Source organism: Microtus ochrogaster, chromosome 2 (assembly GCF_000317375.1).
Source record: "Microtus ochrogaster isolate Prairie Vole_2 chromosome 2, MicOch1.0, whole genome shotgun sequence".
In the NCBI taxonomy this organism is placed as follows: domain Eukaryota; kingdom Metazoa; phylum Chordata; class Mammalia; order Rodentia; family Cricetidae; genus Microtus; species Microtus ochrogaster.
The window spans coordinates 35,642,136-35,662,605 of record NC_022010.1 but is presented as its reverse complement, the minus strand read 5'-3'; the positions used below and the strand labels follow the sequence as shown (position 1 = coordinate 35,662,605).

General features: G+C 39.3%; 1 protein-coding gene across 1 annotated transcript in view; it reads left to right on the top strand.

The window, feature by feature from the left end:
* P3h2 (prolyl 3-hydroxylase 2) overlaps window positions 1–20,470 on the top strand; it is a 156,541-nt gene that overhangs the window by 99,812 nt on the left and 36,259 nt on the right. Inside the window, exon 2 of the mRNA XM_005344774.3 lies at window positions 19,908–20,060. Coding sequence (XP_005344831.1) covers window positions 19,908–20,060 — 153 coding nt within the window. The remainder of the gene's footprint in view (window positions 1–19,907; window positions 20,061–20,470) is intronic.

Below are 20,470 nucleotides of genomic sequence, written 5' to 3'. Positions count from 1 at the left end.
TGTGTGTGTGTGTGTGTGTGTGTGTGTGTGTGTGTGCCTCAGTGCTCTGGGTTTTCACATTTTTCAGGAACTTGACTAATTAATCAAAATCATGCCAAGAAAGAATCTTCCCCTTGGGAGACTTTCTGTATTAGAAAAATTACTTGCAATAAAATGAAAGGAGGTGCCTAGAGGAAGAGGATCTTGATTAAACACATTTTTAGAATAAATCAAAATGGGAGGTTTATGTAGTATAAATAAAAAACAGATGTATCACTCTAGAATGTCTTCAAGAGTATTTTTATCTGGCTTTTTCCCTTCATTCTGAGAGATTATAAAGGAAAACAGATATTTTAGCTTTTGTCTGCACCTTCTCCCCATCCTTCTGTCACATTGTAATGGTTCTACCAAAGTCATTTGAGGAGGAAGGACTCTAAAGTAAGAATATGAGTGATAGATACAATGGAATCTTATTAAATCATAAAGAAAAACAAAAGTATGTCACTTCTAGGAAAATTGTTCTAACTAGAGATTGTCATATTAAGTGAATTAAGTCAGTCTCCAAAGACAAATACCCCAGGTTCTTTCTCATTTGTAATTTTTAGACTTACATTGGTAATATCAAGTATGTATAAGACATGAAAGTAGAAATGAAAGTCAATTGAGAACAAAAAATGGCTAACTGGAGGGAGAAAGAGGAAGAAGGGAAAGGTGGGAGAACATGTTCCAAGCACATTATATACTTGTACGAAGTCTTGAGAAAATGCAGTACTATATTTAATGGATATATGTCACCAAAAAAATCAGCACAACGTAAGATCACTGCCAGCTTTGTCATTGATCATATCATTGGAAGAATACAGCATACAGATTTCAGACGGAGTTCTGGTGCAAGACAGCATTATTTAAAGTCAGATTCAATTGTATATTGTTTTAATCTTCTCAACTGCAAAAGAAGTTGTTGATGCAAGCCTCGCTATTAGTGCTCGCTTTAAGCATAACTCATTGTTTCTGAAGCTCTCCATATCAAAATACACACATCGCATGGCTGAAACGACAACCTCATTCCTCACAAGTGTAGAGGTAGAAGTCTGCCACCAGGGTATTAGGAGTGGCTTTTCGCCCAAGGCTTCTCAGTGGCTCACAGGCACAGGCATCTTTATTGCATCCAGACTTGGTCTTTCTTGGGTTTATGGACCTCTGTGGCAACTCTGTGCCTTGATCTCCTCTTCTTGTACAAATACTAGACAGATAATGTTAAGACCCACTACAATGTCTTTATTAGAACATATTCTCCTCTGAAAAAGTCCCATCTCCTATCACAATTACATTCTTTTTGCTCAGGTGTTAAGAATTCTTTAAATTACATTTTTTTTTACTCTTAAGAATTTCATATATCTATACAATGAAATGTGATCATATCTGTCCCCCATGCCCTCCCATTTTTTTATATCTTTGTCCCCCAACACCCTCTCTTATAACCCATTAAGTCCCATTAGTGCCTATACGTGCAAGGGTAAAGGAACCATTCACTGGAGCATGGGAAATCTATCAGTGGTCACATGCTTAGAAAAGGCATGTATGTGTCGTGGCATGCCTTGATGTGAGTTTGAGACTAGGGAACAGCTTGAGGGAATAGTTTCTCTCCTTCTTCTATGGGGCCCCAGGGATGACCTGTACATTGGGCCATCAGTTTTGGTGGCAAGGGCCCTTACCTGAATTCTGTAAGTACAACCACATTCTCCAGGATAAGATTTAGGGTATCATTGTATGCATTCAGGGAAGGACTCACTTTATTTTGTAACACATAATAATATATAAATGTTTATTTCAGGTCTTGGGCATAGTAATTGTTTGGTGATAGGAGACGAATAGCACTTGGCCTCTGATTTTTATTCTTTTTCTTTCATTTGATACAGCAATACATGATCCATCTATATATGACAGTGCCATGAGATAACATCCATTGATGTTCTCTGTAAAGGTAATTGGTAGGAAACTGTTTTTATATATACCTATATAAATGCATATGTATCTTTAACAATATGTGCATTGTACTGAGGAAGTTGGCATTAGCTTCTATCCATTAAAGCTGATTTGGAAGGTAGGATTTGTGTGCTTCTTGACCTTTGCATGCTTGAAAGATCACAGGCACCCTCATTTCCTACCACAGGAAGATGAAAAGTTAGGCACTGGCAGCCGTCCAGTCTTCCGGACAGTAAGGCTCAGTGAAAGTGTCACGGAATTACCCCTCTTCACTCCCTTAAGAACAGACAGCGGAGAGTCCCTACTGGCTGTAGAAGTGCCTGCTTGAAAGAACAATGGTTGCTCAGACCATTTGTGTTAGTTCCCCATGGTCGTCTGGGCAGGAGGAGATGAAGTGGCAACTGGCAGATGAAACTACTCATTTTAGTGTCTTGGCTGAAGGTTTCTAGTTTAAAATTGGATGTGACAGTCCTGTCCTTAAAATGTAAATTCTCCCTTTCTCTTTCTTTCTTTTTTTAGGATTTTTTCTTTAATTGAAGATAGATTCTTTTCTCATACAATGCATCCTAATTATAGTTTCCCCTTCCTCTTCTCCTCCCAGTTCTTCCACACCTCCCCTCCCCTCTAGATTCATTCCCTTACTCTCTCTCATGTGCTCAGAGGGGAGGGCTTTGATAGAAACCTCCAACTTAGACTCTTTCTCCACATAATGTGTGCCTGTGGACATTATGTGGACATCTGTTCCCATCTGCTGCTGGAGGAAGCCTCTCTGACTGGATAAATCACTGGTCTATGAATATATTAGAATATGATTAGTAAGCAGTTTGGCTATTTATTTATTAATGAGCAATGTTTAATTTTACCCTAGGTTTCTGAGCTATCAAGTCTCTGGTTCTTGGTTACCCAAGCAGGGTCAAATACGAGTTCCTTCTCATGGACTGAAGGTCAAATCAGGCATTGGTTGGCTACTGCCACAAGTTTTCTGCCATCATTGCCCTAGAATATTTTTAAGGCAGGACAGATTTTAGGTCAAAGGTTTTGTGGCTGGGTTGCTGTTCCACATTTCCCCTTTGGTACCCTGCAGAGCACCTTCCCCAAAACATACTAGAGCAAAAGATACTAGAACGTAGGGGTGAGGATGTCATGTAGGCACCGGCTTGACTTTCTCATGTTCAATGAGTCCTGCGAATGGTGTCCTCAGCAATAGGGCCCTGCCGTCAGTTTCCATGGGACAACCTTTTGTCTTAGCAGCAGTCTGGGTTGCTGGGGCTTTCCATGGGACCCCCTTGGCCAACAACTCAATGGAAAATACCCTTGTCCTGCCACTGGAAGCCTCACCTCTCTACAAGATATGGCCAGGTGTGAGTCCATATCTGCCATATTTTCAGTCCTCATTAAGCTCACATTCACAGTCTTCAGAACGTTTCTCTTGCATTAGGTTTCCACACCACCCCAAATGCCCACCAGTTCCTGGCTTCACTCCCCACACTCTCTCCCTCAACCGCATTTCTGCCCACTTGTTTCTCCCACTCCTGTCCCACCTGCCCCCGGCACACCTGTGAGATCTCTTCTATTTCCCCACACAGGGAGTTCTCTGAATCCCCTCTAGAATCCCCCTCCTTGCCTAACCTCTCTGTGTCTACAGATTATAGCTTGTCTATCATTTATTTAATGGCTAATATCCACTTCTAAGTGAAAACATACTGTATTTATCTTTCATGGTCTGGGTTACTCCACAGGATGATTTTTTTTTTTTTTTTTTCCTTTTGCTTGCAATTTTCTTGCGCCTTTTTTTTTAACAGCTGAGCAATACTTCTTTGTGTAAATTAACCACATTTTGTTAATCCATTTATTGGTTGAGGGATATCTAGGTTGTTTCCAGTTTCTGGCTATAATGAGTAAAGTCCAATGAACGTGGTTGAGCAAGTGTCTTTGTGGCAGGATGGGACGTGCTTTGAGTATATGTCTAAGAGTGGTATAGCTGGGGCTTGAAGTAGAGACCATATTTATTTTCATAGTGGCTGTACAAGTTTACACCCCACCAGCAATGTAGGAGTGCTCCCCTTGGTTCACATTCTTGTCAGCATGAGCTATCATTTATGTTATTGATGTTAGCTATTCTGACAGGTATAAGATGGAATCTCAAAGTACCTTTGATCTGCATGTCTCTGGTGTCTAAGAATGCTGAATATTTCTTTAAAGGTTTCTCAGTCATTTAAGAATTCCTCTGTTGAGAATTCTCTGTTTGGATGTGTTAATGGAGTCCTGCCAGGTTCCTATAGTCGTTTAGTCCCAAATAAACATACAAAGTCTACATTAAATGTAAATTGGTTGGTCTATTAGCTCAGGCTTCTTATTAACTAATTCTTATAACTTATATTAGCCCCTAATTCTTGTCTGTGTTAGCCATGTGGCTTGGTCCCTTTTTCTGCAAGGCAGTCACATCTTGCTTGCTCTGTGGCTGGGTCACAGCAGCTAACTGAGCATTCCTCTCCCAGAATTCTCATTGCCCCACTTCTACTTCCTGCCTGGCTACTGGCCAATCAGCATTTTATTAAAATACGACTGACAGAGTACAAACAACAGCAGATATGTACCCCCATTTTAAATTATGTTCTTTTTTTGATATCTCATTTCTTGACTACTTTATATATTTTGGATATTAGTCCTATATCGGATGTTTGGATGGTAAAGATTTTTTCCCACTTTGTAGGATGCCATTTTCTCCTATTGATGATGTTCTTTTTTTTAAAGAAACCTTTTAATTTCATGAAGTCCCATTTATTGGTGCCTACAATATTGGTGTCCAGAAGGTTGTCTCCTGTGCCAATGATTTCAAAGGTATTCACCACTTCCTCATCAATCAGGTTCAGTGTATCTGATTTTATGTTGAAATATTTGATCTACTTGTACTCAAGTTTTGTACAGGGTGATAAACATGGATCTACTTGAATTCTTCTACATGCAGGCATCCATTTTGCCCTACATTATTTTGTTGAAGATGCTGTCTTTTTTATGGTGCTTATTCCTGGCTTCTTTATCAAAAACTAGGTGTTCATAGATTGGGTATTCAGTTCAATTCTATTGATCAACATATCTATCTATGTTCATGCCAATACCATGTGGTTTTTATTAGCTCAGCTCTGTAGTACACCTTGAAATCAGGGATGGTGGACCTTTCAGCAGTTCTTTTGTTGTTCAAGATTGTTTTACCTGTTTTTGTTGTTGTTTCCATATGAAGTTGAGTATTGTCCTCAAGTTCTGTAAAGAATTGTATTGGAATTTCGATGGGGATTTCACTGAATCTCTAAACTGCTTTTGGTAGGATGACCATTTCAACTGTGTAAACCCTGCTGATCCATGAGCACGGGAGATTTTTACATCTTCTGATATCTTCTTCCGTTTCTTCATTATCTTAAGTTTTAATTATATATAGCATTTATTTTCTTGGTTGGAGTTATCCCAAGATATTTTGTGGCTATTGTAATTGGTGTTGTTTTCCCTGACTGCTTTCTCAGTCTTTTTATTTGTGTATAGGAGGGATATTGATTTTTTTTGTTAATCTTGTATTCAGCCACTTTGCTGAAAGTGTTTATCAGATATAGGAGGTGCCTGATGGAATTTTTAGGGATATATATATATATATATATTATCATATATTCTGCAAATAATGATACTTTGACTTCTTCCTTTCCAATTTATATTCCCTTTTATCTACTTCAGTTGTCTCACTGCACTAACTAAAACTTCAAGTAGTAGTGGAATAGGTATAGAGAGTGTGGACAACATTGTGTTGTTCCTGAGTTTATGAAATTGCTTCAAGTTTCTTTCCATTAAGTTTTTTGTTGTTTGTAGGCTTGCTGCAATTTACCTTTATTTTGTTTAGGTATGCCCCTTCTATTATTAATCTCTCTAGGATTTTTATCATGAAGGGAATTGAATTTTGTCAAAGGTCTTTTCTGTATGTAATAAAATGATCACATGTGTTTGTCTTTTAGTTTGTTTATACCGAGGATTACAGTTACTGATTTTTGTATATTGAACCACTCTTGCGTCTCTGAGATGAAGTTTATTTGATCATGTTGGATGATATTTTGATGTGTTCTTGGATTCAGTTTGCAAGTATTTTATTGAGTATTTTTGTATCTTTTTTTTTTTAAAGGGAAATTGATCTGTAATTATCTTTGTTGAGTCTTTATGTGGTTTGGGTATTAGGGTAACTATGATCTCATCAAATGAATTGAGCAGAGTTTCTTCCGTTTCTATTTTGTGTACTAATTTGAGGAGTATTGTATAACTCTTCATTGAGTAGACTAGTAGAATTCTGTGCTAAAACCTACTGATCTTGTTTATGTTTTTGTTTTGGTTTGGTTGTGGGGAGAGGGAGACATTTAATGACTGCTTCTATTTTTTTAGAGGTTATATTTTTACTTAAATTGTTTTTCTCATCTTGATTTAACTTTGGTAAGTGATGCCTTCTGAGAAAATTATCCATTTCTTTTGGATTATTATAATACAAATACACATGCATTGCTCTTAGGTCAGAGGCATGGAAGAGTACATAATTTAAAATCATAGCCAGGCATTCTTTAGGTTATAAAACTTGATGGCAAGGAAGTAAAATGATCTAAGGCAAGTATGATTGGATTGCTACATTTTTCTCTTACAGGAAGGTTAAACAAACAGGCTGAGTATAGAGTGGGATGTCAGTCTTAAGTCTTCAGTGATCTCAAGATGTATTATTAACCTTGGCTTGGAGTTCAGGCGGAAGTTCCAATCTCTTGCCTAGGATTTCCAAAGCAATCAGCATTTATAACCTAAATAGTGCATAGCTGTAATTTTATATTACGTCCTCTTCCATGCCCCTGAACCAACAGTCGTGTGTGTGTGTGTGTGTGTGTGTGTGTGTGTGTGTGTGTTTGTAAATGTAGGAGAATTTTGTTTTTCTTGTAATGAATTGCCACACAATCCTACCCACCCAGCTGCAGCACATAACCTTTCTTAAATGTCGACCAGTTTGGATTCAAAGACAAAGTTGAGACTGAACCTCAAACATCTGCAAATGCATAGCCAACAGCATTGTGTGCAAAGTAGAAACTCTGCAGGGGCAAAATTTTCCTAGCAAAAGCCCAGCATTCATCAGCTAACCTCTACCACAGTGTCACATTGCAAGGGAGTGGGGGGAGGGAAGCAATGTCAACCCACAGTGTATACAAACTCAGAAACCTTAAGGTATTTTTTAACTACTGAATATAATTTCACAGTCTGCTTGATATGATTTTTTTTCCTGGCTTCTTTTTTTTTTTTTTAACAAATTCAAACCAGCCTCTTAATTTGAGCACTCCCTTAGTCCTTTTCTATAGACATTTGCAACCACTTTGCAAATTTAATTTGGCTTATTCTCGGTGGTATATGGAAAGCTTCACTTTGGCTTATTCTGACTGTCATTAGTTCTTAAGGGATATATTTTAGGTTTACCTTTTTAACATATTCATTGGTTTAAAGCAGTAGATAGCTCATCTTCCTGATGATAAAGATGGTTTGGCCATTTTGTCTTCGATGTCATGGCATACTACAAAAAACAGTGACTTTGGAATCAGAAGAAAGAAGATGTGGGTTCCAGCTCCTCTGTCAGGTGGATAGACTGTAGGGCTCTTCTCACTCAGATCTTCGGTTGTCTTTGTCGCATAAGCATAGATGGGGTTGAGGTGTTGAACAGGATGGTTGTCAAGGGACACTGGACTGCATCTTAGTATTCTGGTATCAGTTTGGCGACAGTTTTATAATGAAAGTCATCCTTTAAAGTTAGTGACATTGATCTTAGTCAAATAGAGTCTCAGAAACTTGATTAGCCTTTTGAGTTACTCTGTAGTGAACAGAAGCTTTTGGTTAAAAGAGTTAGGAAAATGTGGAAGGCATTCTTCCCCTTATTCATATAGTATAGCAATACAATGAAGACTCCAGATACCCTGCCCTAAGGAAAGATGCTCCTTTTGCAAGTTTATCTTACACTTTAATATAAATGATAAAATATTTTTGCAGGTCTTTAATCACCCGGGGGCAGGGGGGTGCATACTTAGCAAGCTAAGAGCTCTCGTAAGTGTAAGTCTCTAGTCATTTTTACTTCCTGGGTCATACTGTCACGTGATGATTGCCCATGAGATCCTCGGCTCAGAAGATTTTCTTTCTGCCTTCCTTTGGTACAAAAACCTCGAGTATGTCTCAAGTGAATACTTGCTGGTACTCCGTTGACCAGATAGAAGTTAAAAGTTCTTCACTGCTAAGAGAAAACACTTCTTTGAATGTCTCCATGTTGCATCAAACATAACCTTACTCAAAACGAATGATGATTTCTCCAACCCACAAACAGCTGTGCACCCACACAAAACTCTTCTAACGTCTTTGCTGTTTCCAGCCTATTCCTGGTCTATTACCTTTGATATTTTCAAACGACCTTTAATTTTATGTTTCTCTTGGCTAACCTGCTGTTTTATTTTTTCAAAGGGGGGTTTCCAATTGTTTTCGTGAGACTCTGAACTCTTCTTCAAACTTTTTCTTTTCCCAGTTAATCCTGATAGCCAGGCTCTTCCCACAACTCAGAGTATCATCAAGTTAACCAGACAGCTCCAGTCTCGCTCCCTTGATGAAGCTGTCCATAGCCAGCACTGATATTAGTTTATAGTCTTCAAAGCCTTTAAAAAAAATGACACAGGAGCACACTTGCTCCCGTTTATACATAGACACATGCATAGACCAATCACCTCCCCTTTTCCAGGAGTGAAACTTCAGATCTTAGCTTTTTGTGTATTGCTTCCCATTATCTAATTCTATTCAACTGTGCTTCTATTTTGTCAACACATAAGCATCACTCCTATTGCTCCTTTTCTTGTTCTGCAGCCCATGTACTCCCATGATTTCTGTTCTTTAAGACCCGCAATCCATCCTGCTTTCCAGGATGCCTTTCCATCTAAGTAACTGTGCCTTGACATTTCTGTCTATAGCAATGTTGCTTACTAACTATTCATGCTGCCACCGATCCGGAACAAATTTAGTCCTTCCTTCCTTCCTTCCTTCCTTCCTTCCTTCCTTCCTTCCTTCCTTCCTTCCTTCCTTCCTTCTCCTTCTCCTCTTTCTTTGTTTCTTTGTTTCTTTCTTTGTTTCTTTCTTTCTTTCTTTCTTTCTTTCTTTCTACATAAATGTAGGCATCTATGTGTGCACAGGTTCATGTGCACATGTGTGGATGTGTGTGCAAAAGCCCAAGATTAACCTTGGATATATATCTGTCTGTCTATCTGTCTATCCATATTTTGAGACAGGGTTTTGCTGTGTAGCTCTAATTGTCCTGCAACTCAGTCTGTAGACTAGAATAGCCTTGAACTAGGAGAGCCACATGCCTCTGCCTCCCAAGTGTTGGAATCAAAGGCATGTGCCACCCCTACCTGCCTGAATGTCTTTCTTAATAACTCTTCATTTTACAGATTTGAAGTTTCTACTTACACTCAAAATTCACCAATTGAACCTAGTCAAACTGCTCCCTTACCCCTAGGATCCATTTCTCTGCCTCTTGGGTGATGTGATTAGAGGTGAGAGTGCTGGGATCTAAGCTTCAATATGAAACTCTTGAACGGTAAACACTTTTTCTATGGAGCCATCTCCCTAGCCCAAGAGCCTTTCTTCTGGCTATTGGCAAACTATATATTATCGATGGGATTGTATTTAATAAAAGACAAAGACCATTGTCATTGCTTAAAAAAAAAGAAAAAAAAGAAAATTTTGTCAGTGGGCTCTTGTACTTGAACATTGGGTGCCCAGTTGGTGGTGCTGTTTGCGGAGGCTTTGGAACATTTAGGATGCTCAGCCTTGCCGGAGAAAGTACTCACTTTAGCTGGGCTTTGTAGTTTTGTAGCCCCATCTTACTTGTTGCCTGTCTTCTTCCCTTGTGTTGGGAAATTACAACCCCTTGGCTTCCTGCTCTTGCTGCCTGCTGCCATGCCTTCCTGGCCATGATGGACTTTCTCTCTTTAATAGTAAACCAAATTAACTGTTTCTCTTATTTTAAGTCACTTTTGGTCATGACATTTTATGGCAGTATTAAATAGTAACTTAAACAACCATGCCATATTTCTTTTATGTTCCTCAAAAGTGTTTATATGCAAAAGAACCACCAAAGTTCTTTTACTGAGAAACATCTCGCTCCATGGATGAAATTTTTACTAACTCACCTTGAGTTTGAGAGAATAGCATGTCAAATCCCAAATATGTGTTTGTGAGTGGATATTTTAGTTAATATTTTAACCCCGCCACACACATATTTTTATTTTGTGTGTATGTGGGGATAGCGGGCTGTGGGGATTTTGCCATGGCATGTGTGCATGTGGAAGTCAGAGACCAACTTTTTAATGCTGATTCTTTCCTTCCATGTATCTTCAAGGGATCAAACAGGTTTTCAGGATCCATGGCTGAGGCCTTTGCCACTCAAAGATGAAGATCCCGATTACCGTCCTGCTACTGATTTTCTGGACAAATCTTTTACTACCTTATAGTGGAGCAATGGGGACTATATGTTTGAAAATGTTTTTAGGTAAATTTCCCTGGTCTTATTGGAAGTGAGTGTTTGTAAGACTAGTGACAGGATTAACATTAACCGACATGTTTAGACCATAATTATATTTTATAAAATTTAACATTCCCAGAAGTTCAGACAATCTGCCATTTTCTTTCTAATAGATGCTGTTGGCTGAAGTACAGAGAATCCTTGTATTGATATATAACCTGTGGATATGGTGGGGGCATTTCATTAACTCCTTGTGGCTAGATACTTGGAAAGCAGCAGTTGTGAAAGGTCAGGGGTATATATGAAACAATGAGACACTCTGTCATGAACACTGCTTCCTTAGGGAGACCATGTGATCCAGCAGATTTGGAGCACATTCTAGGCAGCTTGACAGGTAAAGTTCTTCAGGACCCTTCGACTCCTTTAGAAGCTTTCTCCAGGAGAGATCTGGAAGTGAACTTCTCATTGGCAGTCAGCCATGGCACATTCCTTCGCATATGCTGAAATGAGTGCATGCCAATAAGTTTTGAGGGCAACCCCCCCATTCTTATCATAGCAAAGGTTTATATATCATAAAAGAATTTGGCGTCTTTGTCTTACCAAAGGGTATGAATAGAAAAAGCTTTTGAATTACTGGTTTGCTTTTCCTGCATTCCCTGGTGAAATGCTTGAGGGAGAACATTAATTTTGCTTTGTGAAATAGGGAGTCTAACATTAGAAATTGTAATGTTGAACTTATTTATATATTCACAAACCTTCAATGTCTTTTCAAGAGATGATGTTGACAAAACATCCCGAGTGTTGTTCTAACATTGTTACAGTGATCAGCAGCCCAGTATTCAACTGGTCATTTGTTTTCCCTGGCTCACAGGCCTCCCTTGCAGTCCCCCAGAGAGTTCCAAATGGTTATGTAAAAAATAGGATAATAACGCCACACTTTGCTTCCTACTTCCCAACCTTCCATTCCTTCTTGCCTACGACTAAGAATTGAGCCTGTCACTGTGTTGTTTCATAGACCGATCCCACTGGCATATTAAAACAAACAAACAAAAACAAATCTTGTTTTGTTTTCAGAATAGTCTCAAGACCAGAAAGGCCAGTACCAACTCTGTATTAAGCTAGTACACTGTTGATTGTCATGGAATATTTCAGAAGCAGGAATCTACAGGTGATTGTTCAACAGATGTAGACACAATCAAATCCCTGTGACGTTGTGCAGTTTCAGGGAAATGGGATATGGATGCTGATAATACAAAGCATGACCCAGAGTGTGCAAGCTAGGAACTCCACAGGAGGTCACCAGAAAATGATAACACACATGTCTGCTTGTCGTCATGAAAAAAACATGTCCACAGCACCATGATCTTTATCCACTGTGCTTCACCTCCTCAGCACAGCTTCCTACTCGGTGCTAAAAGTCCCTATTTATATGATTCAGTGCCCTTCCCCATTGTGATCAGAGACTGTCTTAAGGCTAGGGATTTATCTCTATATTCTTGAGTTTCACATTTCTACTGGAGGACATGCAGTAAATGTCCACTTTTAGCTTCATTGTAATGCGTATTACAAGCTATATCACTATATACAAGGATCGATTATTGTTATCGGCAACTTTGCAACTATATTCTCCCTGCCGCCGTCACGATCAAAGGAGTCCAGTTATGTTATAGTACAGAGGGTTATTACCAGATCACTATTACGTTTTTTAAAAATAAACTAAAGTGAAATTATTTGTACTTTGAAACTGTGGCTCCTGCAGCATTCACAGGACACTGACTGAAGCGTGTTATGAAATGTGCAGTGTATAGTTCCAGAAGAAATTTCCAGAGAGCACTAAAGTTCTGCGTCCAAGAACAGTAGCAGGAAACAAGTGTCAGAGAGGTCTTGGCACCAGCTGTCTGTTCGGTAACCATTAGTCACCCTCTGACACCTCGAGGGAGACTGCTGGACAAACACCACAGGAACCAAGATGCCTGCCTCGTTGCTCATTCCATCTCTGCCCTGGTGTTTAGAACCCAAACTGACAACCTCATACCAAGAAGCCACATAGACTGATTTCACTGTAGCCAAGGATGACTGGTCCACATTCCATCACCAAGACAGATCTGTGCCCAGCTGTCATCCAAATTTTTACTGTTTTTTTTTCTTTTTGTTGTTGTTAGAAAGCTAGACACTTTGCAGATGGCTTGAGTAATGTTGTCCAATTAAGCATGCCCTTAATTTTGACTAATATTCTGGTTTAATTATTTTTTAACATCAAGAGATTTTTTTATTATGCTTCTGGGTGTCTGCATTGCCAGGTAACATGGGTCTCCTTTATGTAAGAATCTCCTAGAAAATGTAGCTGATGGGTGGCATCTGTTTCAATGTGTTCACGGGGTATCACATTTTTGGTGGCGGGTCACCATCAGGGTTTAATGTTAACATGTAAGCTGAGGACATCACCATGTTGTGGGGACCAGCAGGCTTCTATTCATCAAACTCTGCATATTCAATAAAGGAAGGAAAGCACAGACGCGGCTGGCAGAAGAGAGCTCTTTTGACAGCCCATCCCTTTCCAACTCATTCCACAGGGGAAATCTACTCCTCAGAAATCTCCTTCCCCTTCCTCCTCACCAAACAGCGCTTTGAAAGCCATAAATATTTACTCATAACCATGGATACCTTCTTAGCCTAACATTCCGTAAATACAGGGATAATTCATTTTCTACACTAGCATGGACACCTACTTTCTGGGTTACCGTGAGAACTTGAACACCAGGCGTTTCTGAATACTGTACATGGAGATGTAGGAAAGAAACAAGATGTCTAGAAGTTGAAATAATCCCTGCGCCCAAAAGGTTTTTGAGTTTCCTAACTAGAGCAACTCTTTTGATAATTATATTCTGTAATGGAAAATACAAAAACCAAAGAAAAATGCTCTACTTTCAGTTTGCTATACTACAAATTCAATATGTTGTACCTATTGTAAGTGATACAAAGTTTAGTGTTACACTTCCCAGAGTCAAAGCAGAAAAATGGCACAAGTTATCACGTGTTCCCAAGGTATGCTGAAGTTAGTTTTATAAATCTGTCAGGGGAGGCTATGCCTGCTCTGAAGTTTGAAAATAATTCCATATACAGATATTTTTTAAATTATGATAGTAACATGATGTCACTGGGAAATAAAATACTGAGTCATGTCAGACGGTTGCTTTTTATTCTCCAAATATCTGATTCTATTCTACAAGATCTTCAGGGCTCACCTAAAATAAAATGTGATTTACTTATGTAACTTGACTTTTGTGCTTGTTAGACTATAATGTACAAGTTTCGTTTAACTTAATAGCTCCAAGAAATTACTAAATTTTATTTCAAAATTTGTTCTCTCAAAAAAAAGAAAAAAAAATTTGTTTTCTCAAAATTGCTCCTTTAGGTTTTTTTTTTTTCCAGTGTTTTTGAGGTGTCATTTATCTATTTGGTCTGGAAAAGAAAATCAACTGAGGTCAATAACAATTGGAAGTAAATTTGGAGACCAGCAAGTGAAATATTTACCAACAAAAAATTCCGGTGGCATAGTTTATATCTTGTAGGTTCATTCACTATCAGTGGGAATGCTGTGGCTGGAGGGGTGGCTCAGCTGGTAAAATGCTTACTACGGAAAGACAAGGACCTGAGTCTGATCCCAGTTCCCATGTAAACCTTGGACAGATGATGTGGATTGAAACTCCGGTGCTAGGGAGGCAAAGCTAGGCAGAACTCCTGAACTCAGGGCATGGTCAGTGCTCATCCGTAAGCCATGGTCAGTGTGACACCAGTCTCTAAAAAGATAGATAGCAATAGAGAGACACGCGGTGGTGACCTCTGGCCTCCACACATGTGTGCTCACACACACGTGCACACACACATGGCACTCAAACTTGTGCTTCTAACGGTATGCTTGTATTTTTGTTTCCTTTTGTCCTGTCTTGCTCCTGCATTGGAAAGCATTGTTATAAACAGGATGGGTGAAGGAAGAGGAAAAGAAAGGAATGAAGGCCAAAAAGGGAAAAGGCGACTCACCTCAGCTGTCTTTTGCTTATTTGAGGAAAAACCTGAACTGGCCTGAGTTACTCCATGCCTTTCTGACTGTTCTGAAATCCCTTCTCCAGATAGCAGCCTCAGTGGGTTATCGTTTCAAGACGTGTGCAAGATCTTGTTACATCCCTTCTTGAATTTCTTTAAGAGCTAGCTTCCTGTTGCACTTAGCATGGCATTCAGACTTTAGCATAACCTCCCAGCCATCTGGCTCATGGACTCAGCTCTCTCTCTTTCCTCTCTGCTCTGCCCTGTTTTTCAAACACACTTGGCTTTTCCACTTTAGGGCCCGTGTACACTTCACTTTCCTTTCCTGAGGAGATCCTTCTCCTCTCATCCTTATTTCTGGATGCTCTGCTAAGAAGCTGCACTGCTTCATAGAACTCCTCCTCCAGCCAGCATGCGCATGCTCACACCAGCTTCCTTGAGGAATTTATTCATAGGCCTCCTCCTCCAGCCAGCACGCGCATGCTCACACCACTCACCGCTGGTCATTTATACCTTTTAACACTTAGCAAGGGCATAAATTATTTTCATTTTCACGTGAAATTTATCTCCTCCTGGAATCATTTAGAAAGTGGGGTCTTTTTTTTTGCTTCGGGCCACATGGATCTTTTGGTCAACTCTCTTGGTCTGTAATAGTGTGCAAAATAAATGACTGCCAAATACACGTGTGAACGAAGTAAAGAACTTATGCGTGACTGGATCACGATATTTACAAGTAAATTATACAGTGTATGTAAGATCAGCTCATCTGGGCAGATTAGCTTAGCGACGGAGTTAAACTACAAGGCATATACCTTTAACTCTCTAAGTTGTTGAATGGCGTGGTGCGGTATCTGAAGTCTCTCTGCAGCTGGTAGATGGCTCCTGAAGGCTTGTGGGCGTTCCGTGCGTACTTGGCAATGTCTTTAAGACTAGCTGTGGACCCATGTCAGGACTGTATTCCCTCACTAGCCGGGCAGTGTGACTTCCGAATGTTCACAGGGTGCTGATTCCATCAACATTCATTTCTTCTTCCACACAGCATGGCTGCCCCATGCAGCCGGACGTCTAGGCTAGTCTTCCTCATTCTGTAAGATCTGAGGGAAGTGAGCCACTGCTTTCAGAAGGATGCTCTTCCCAACGCTTCCCGCAACCCAGTGGGCCGATCAGAGTTAGATAGCCTCTTCTTGTCAAACCATTTAACTTTCCTCAATTGTTCTTTGATTCACAGTTTATTTTTCTACTTCCCAGAGTGAGCCTCTCAGCTATGGCTTGTTCTGTGTCTTAAAGGAAATCCCACGTGGGGCCTTTAAATGCAGTTTGGGTTTGTGGATAGGTCATTCTTCAGGTAAAATCAGGTGCTTAGACCTTGTTACAATCTCTACCCAATAAATGGCCTTGTATGTAGCATTTGCATAATCACTTGTACTTTTAATACCATATCCCTCTAAAACAAAGTACAAATACATACAGCCTACAATTACTCAGATGGTTGAATTTATAGAGTCTGGCAGACAGCTTTAGTCTCATGAACTGGTTTACAGTAATTCAAAAGTCAGGAGCAGCACATGAAGAAATTTTACGGTTCAGTGTTAGGTTGCAGAATCTCCTTCATATGTACATTTGCAGAACGGTGTGTTCTCTTCTGGGCTGTGTTACAAGGAAAGAAAACAAGCAAACACAGAGACACTACAACAAATCCAAGAAAAGAGCTGGACGGCCACCACTGAGGAACGCGTTATGAGACCCATGTTCATCTGTGATTGTCTGCAGCAGGAACACGAGTTTGCACAGGGACCCCAGAGGTGTCATTGTTACATTCTCATGCAGTTAGCATATCTTAGCTATCCTCACACATAACACCTTTTGGCTGATGTGTTGAAGATACACTTTATTTTTCTCTTTGCATAGGTAATTGTGTATTTAAAACATAGGTGGAATATATGAAGAACAATAAATAAGTTACCGGTTCCTTTCCACAGAAATCCATTCATGTGAATATACTTGACTATCCCAGGGCTGTGTGTGTTAAGTCCCAGTACAGGGGTAAGATGATACTGAAATTCTTTTTCTGTCACAATCGCTCTGAAAAAGTATTTCTTCAGACAGTCTTCAAACTTGACCTCATGGGACAAGTTATATTTCAAAAAGGAAGCAAAAGCAAAAGGACAAATATTCTCTGTATCAGCGGACCCGCCTGAGCCAAGATGGGGTTGGGAGGGAGGGAAGCGAGGGTTATAAACAGCAGTGTTCGTGCCTCAGGCTGCAGGTCCAGGGTGTTGATGCTAATTCATCACTAATAGTTGGTCGTTACTCAGAGGTGGTTTCCATGGAGCACAAGAGTGTACTGCATCCATATACATGTTGCGTTCATGGACCCTCTACATTCTACACTTTGATGATGGGAGCACACCCACAGCATTGAGTTGCTAGATCACTTACAAATTATGCGCTGTTGTTTCTGAAACATTCACACATAAAAGAGCTAATCCATGCGAATCCCAATTAGTCTACTGGGGTTTAGGATGAGCAGAATCTTTGCTCACTATGTGACTAAAGCACAAACATTTAAGTAACTTTTCTACATTCACTTGACCAATAACTTTGGATTTATATGCAATTGAGAACTTGTTCATCTTCTTGGTTCCCATAAAAATATCAGCATGTAGATGCCCAAATATTTTATACTTCTATGTAATAGTGGGTTTTTTTTTTTTTTATTTTTTAAATTAAGAAAATTAGAATTGAACAAGAAAGCAGCTCCAAAGTCAGCCATACGGACGGCAAAAATATTTCTGGGTGTACATCATGACCTAATTTCAGGTAATAGCTAAGAGAAAGAAGTTCCACAGTTAATATGAAAAGGAAATGAACACGTTAATGAGAAAAAGTAAGGACACCAGGACATAAGTTAGGACCGCATATATTTTCTGTGGTGAAAGTTGATTTTTTGTGTATTTCCACAATGCAATGGCTAGGCACCTGTAAATTCACTATTTCTTTGTATTTCTTCTTTTAAAATTGTTTTTATTGAGTTACATATTTTTTTTTGTTCCTCTCCCTTTTCCCCCCTCCTCTTTTACCCTTTCCTGTCGCCCCTAGGCTCCTAATTTACTCAAGAGATTTTATCTTTTTCTACCTCCCACGTAGTTTAGATCCACACATAGCTCTCTTAGAGTCCTCTGAATTGTCTGGGTTCTCTGGAATTGTGAATTGTAGGTGGTTTTTCTTTGCTTTATGTCTAAATGCCACTTATGAATGAGTTCATATTATATTTGTCTTTCTGGGTCTGGGTTACCTCAATATGATGTTTTCTAGATCTATCCATTTGCCCACAAATTTCAAGATGTCATTATTTTTTTCAGCTGTGTAGTACGTCACTGTGTAAATGTACCACATTTTCTTTATCCATTTTTTGGTTGAGGGGCATTTAGGTTGTTTCCAGGTTCTGACTATGAACATAGTTGAGCACGTATCCTTGTGGTATGATTGAGCAGCCTTTGGGTATATACCCAAAACTGATATTGCTGGGTCTTGAGGTAGGTTGTTTTCTAATTTTCTGAGATGATTTCTGAGAAATCATCTAATTTTCTGAAACATCCAAAGTGGCTGTACCACTTTTTACTCCCACCAGCAATGCAGAAGTGTTCCCTTTACCTCACAACCTCTCCAATACAAGTTGTCATCAGTATTTTTTATCTTGGCTATTCTTGCAGGTCTTAGATGGAATCTCAGAGTTGTTTTGATTTGCATTTCTCTGATGGCTAAGGATGTTGAGTATTTCCTTAAGTGTCTTTCAGCCATTTTAGATTCATCTGTTGAGAGGTCCCTGTTTAGGTCTATACCCCATATTTTATTGGATTATGTGATCTTTTGGTGTCCAATTTCTTGAGTTCTTTGTATATTTTGGAGCTCAGACCTCTGTCCAGTGTGTGGTTGATGAATATCTTTTCCCATTCTGTAGGCTGCTGTTTTGTCTTGTTGACCGTGTCCTTTGCTTTACAGAAGCTTTTCAGTTTCAGGAGGTCCCACTTATTAATTGTTTCTCTCAGTGTCTGTGTTACTGGGGTTATATTTAGGAAGTGGTCTCCTATGTCAATGTTTTCAAGTGTACTTTCCACTTTCTCTTCTATTAGGTTCAGTGTGGTTGGTTTTATGTTGAGGTCTTTGACCCATTTGGACTTGAGTTTTGTGCATGGCGACAGATATGGATCTATTTCCATTCTTCTACATGTTGAAATCCAGTTATGCCAGCACTATTTGTTGAATGTGCTTTCTTTTTTCATTTTATGTTTTTTGCTTCTTTGTCAAAAATTAGGTGTTCGTAGGTGTGTGGATTTACATCTGGGTCTTTGATTCAATTCTATTGGTCCTCTTGTCTGTTTTTATGCCAATACCAGGTTGTTTTGCTACGTTTTTAGAGAAAGACTCAATTGAAAAGTTCTATGATGTTAGATGACTTCATATTTATGTATTTGATAACAGTGATTTCATTTCTTCATATCTTATGATAGATCAAACATTCTTTTAGTTATATTATAAAAAATAACCAATATAAATGTTTATATCTCTGGTATGAAGAAAATGCATCTTTATATAGGGATTCTCCTTAATTAGAGCAGAAACCAAAGTGTTTTTTCATTGAGTGTCTTTAATTCCCTTTAGTTAAAAATATCTCTTTATTTCACCATGAAGAGGCTTAGGAATGCTGGCACAATAATGATTCAAAATCCTCACTTTTTATGCTGGAGAGATGGCTCCATGGTTAAGAACATGTACGGCTTTCACAGAAGACCTCAGTTCAGTTTCCAGAACCTTGTCCAGGCTGCTTACTACAGTCTATAATTCCAGCTCCGGGGATCTAGCACCCTTCTTTGGCATCTATGAACACCAACACTGATTTACATGATTAAAAGTAATCCACATTTTTACATTAATAAGTATCCAAGTTACAAAGTTAGCCTTTTTTTCTGCATTGAACTAATTTGCTTCTTTCAGCTTCCTTTTCTTTGCTCTCTAAAGCTAAAGAACTAATATGACAAGGGGGCATTTACTCAGTTCCACCATTTAAAAAGTTACAGGTGTGTGTCTGTGTACGTTTAGGTTTGTCTCTGTGTGTGTGTGTTTCTGTGTATATGTATTTCTCTGTGTGTCGATGTATGTGTGTCTGTGTTCGTGTATGTTTGTGTTTGTGTGTGTGTGTGTGTGTATGTGTGTATGTGTGTGTGTGTTTTATCTGGAATCCTGTCCTAACTACTTCCTTACTTTTAGGCCTTAGAGCGATCACTTTAGTTCTCCAAGCCAAGTTTAGAAAACATTCCCTTGATTGTATCCTTTTCTTCCACAGCTTAACCAGCTGGAAAAGGCCATGGAGGCAGCGCATACCTTCTTCATGGCCAACCCTGAGCACATGGAAATGCAGCAGAACATAGAGGACTACAGAGCGACAGCGGGGGTGGACACCTTCCAGCTGGTAGACAGAGAAGCCAGGCGACATCTGGTGAGTCCTGGGGCCTCCGTCCCTGCCTTGTAAAGCTGACTGCACCTGTTTCGTTGGCTCCAAGCTGAATCGTATAATGGGTTCATATATCAAGTTCAGTCTCAATGTCCACTACCTTTCACACATTTGAAAAACACCTTATGAAATATTGTAACCAGTGGTGAAGCTATATTTGATATTCTATATTAACATTTCAAAAACTAAGAGAAATGAAAATTCTCTTAGAAAAATAAGGCTATGGTAAAGCCTAAAACTCCATGAAGTTATCTGTCTCTTCCATGAAGCGTCAGTTCTTACTTAGGATTTTTTCACGTCATTTTTTTTTTGGTTTTTCGAGACAGGGTTTCTCTGTGGCTTTGGAGCCTGTCCTGGAACTCCCTTTGTAGACCAGGCTGGCCTCTAACTCACAG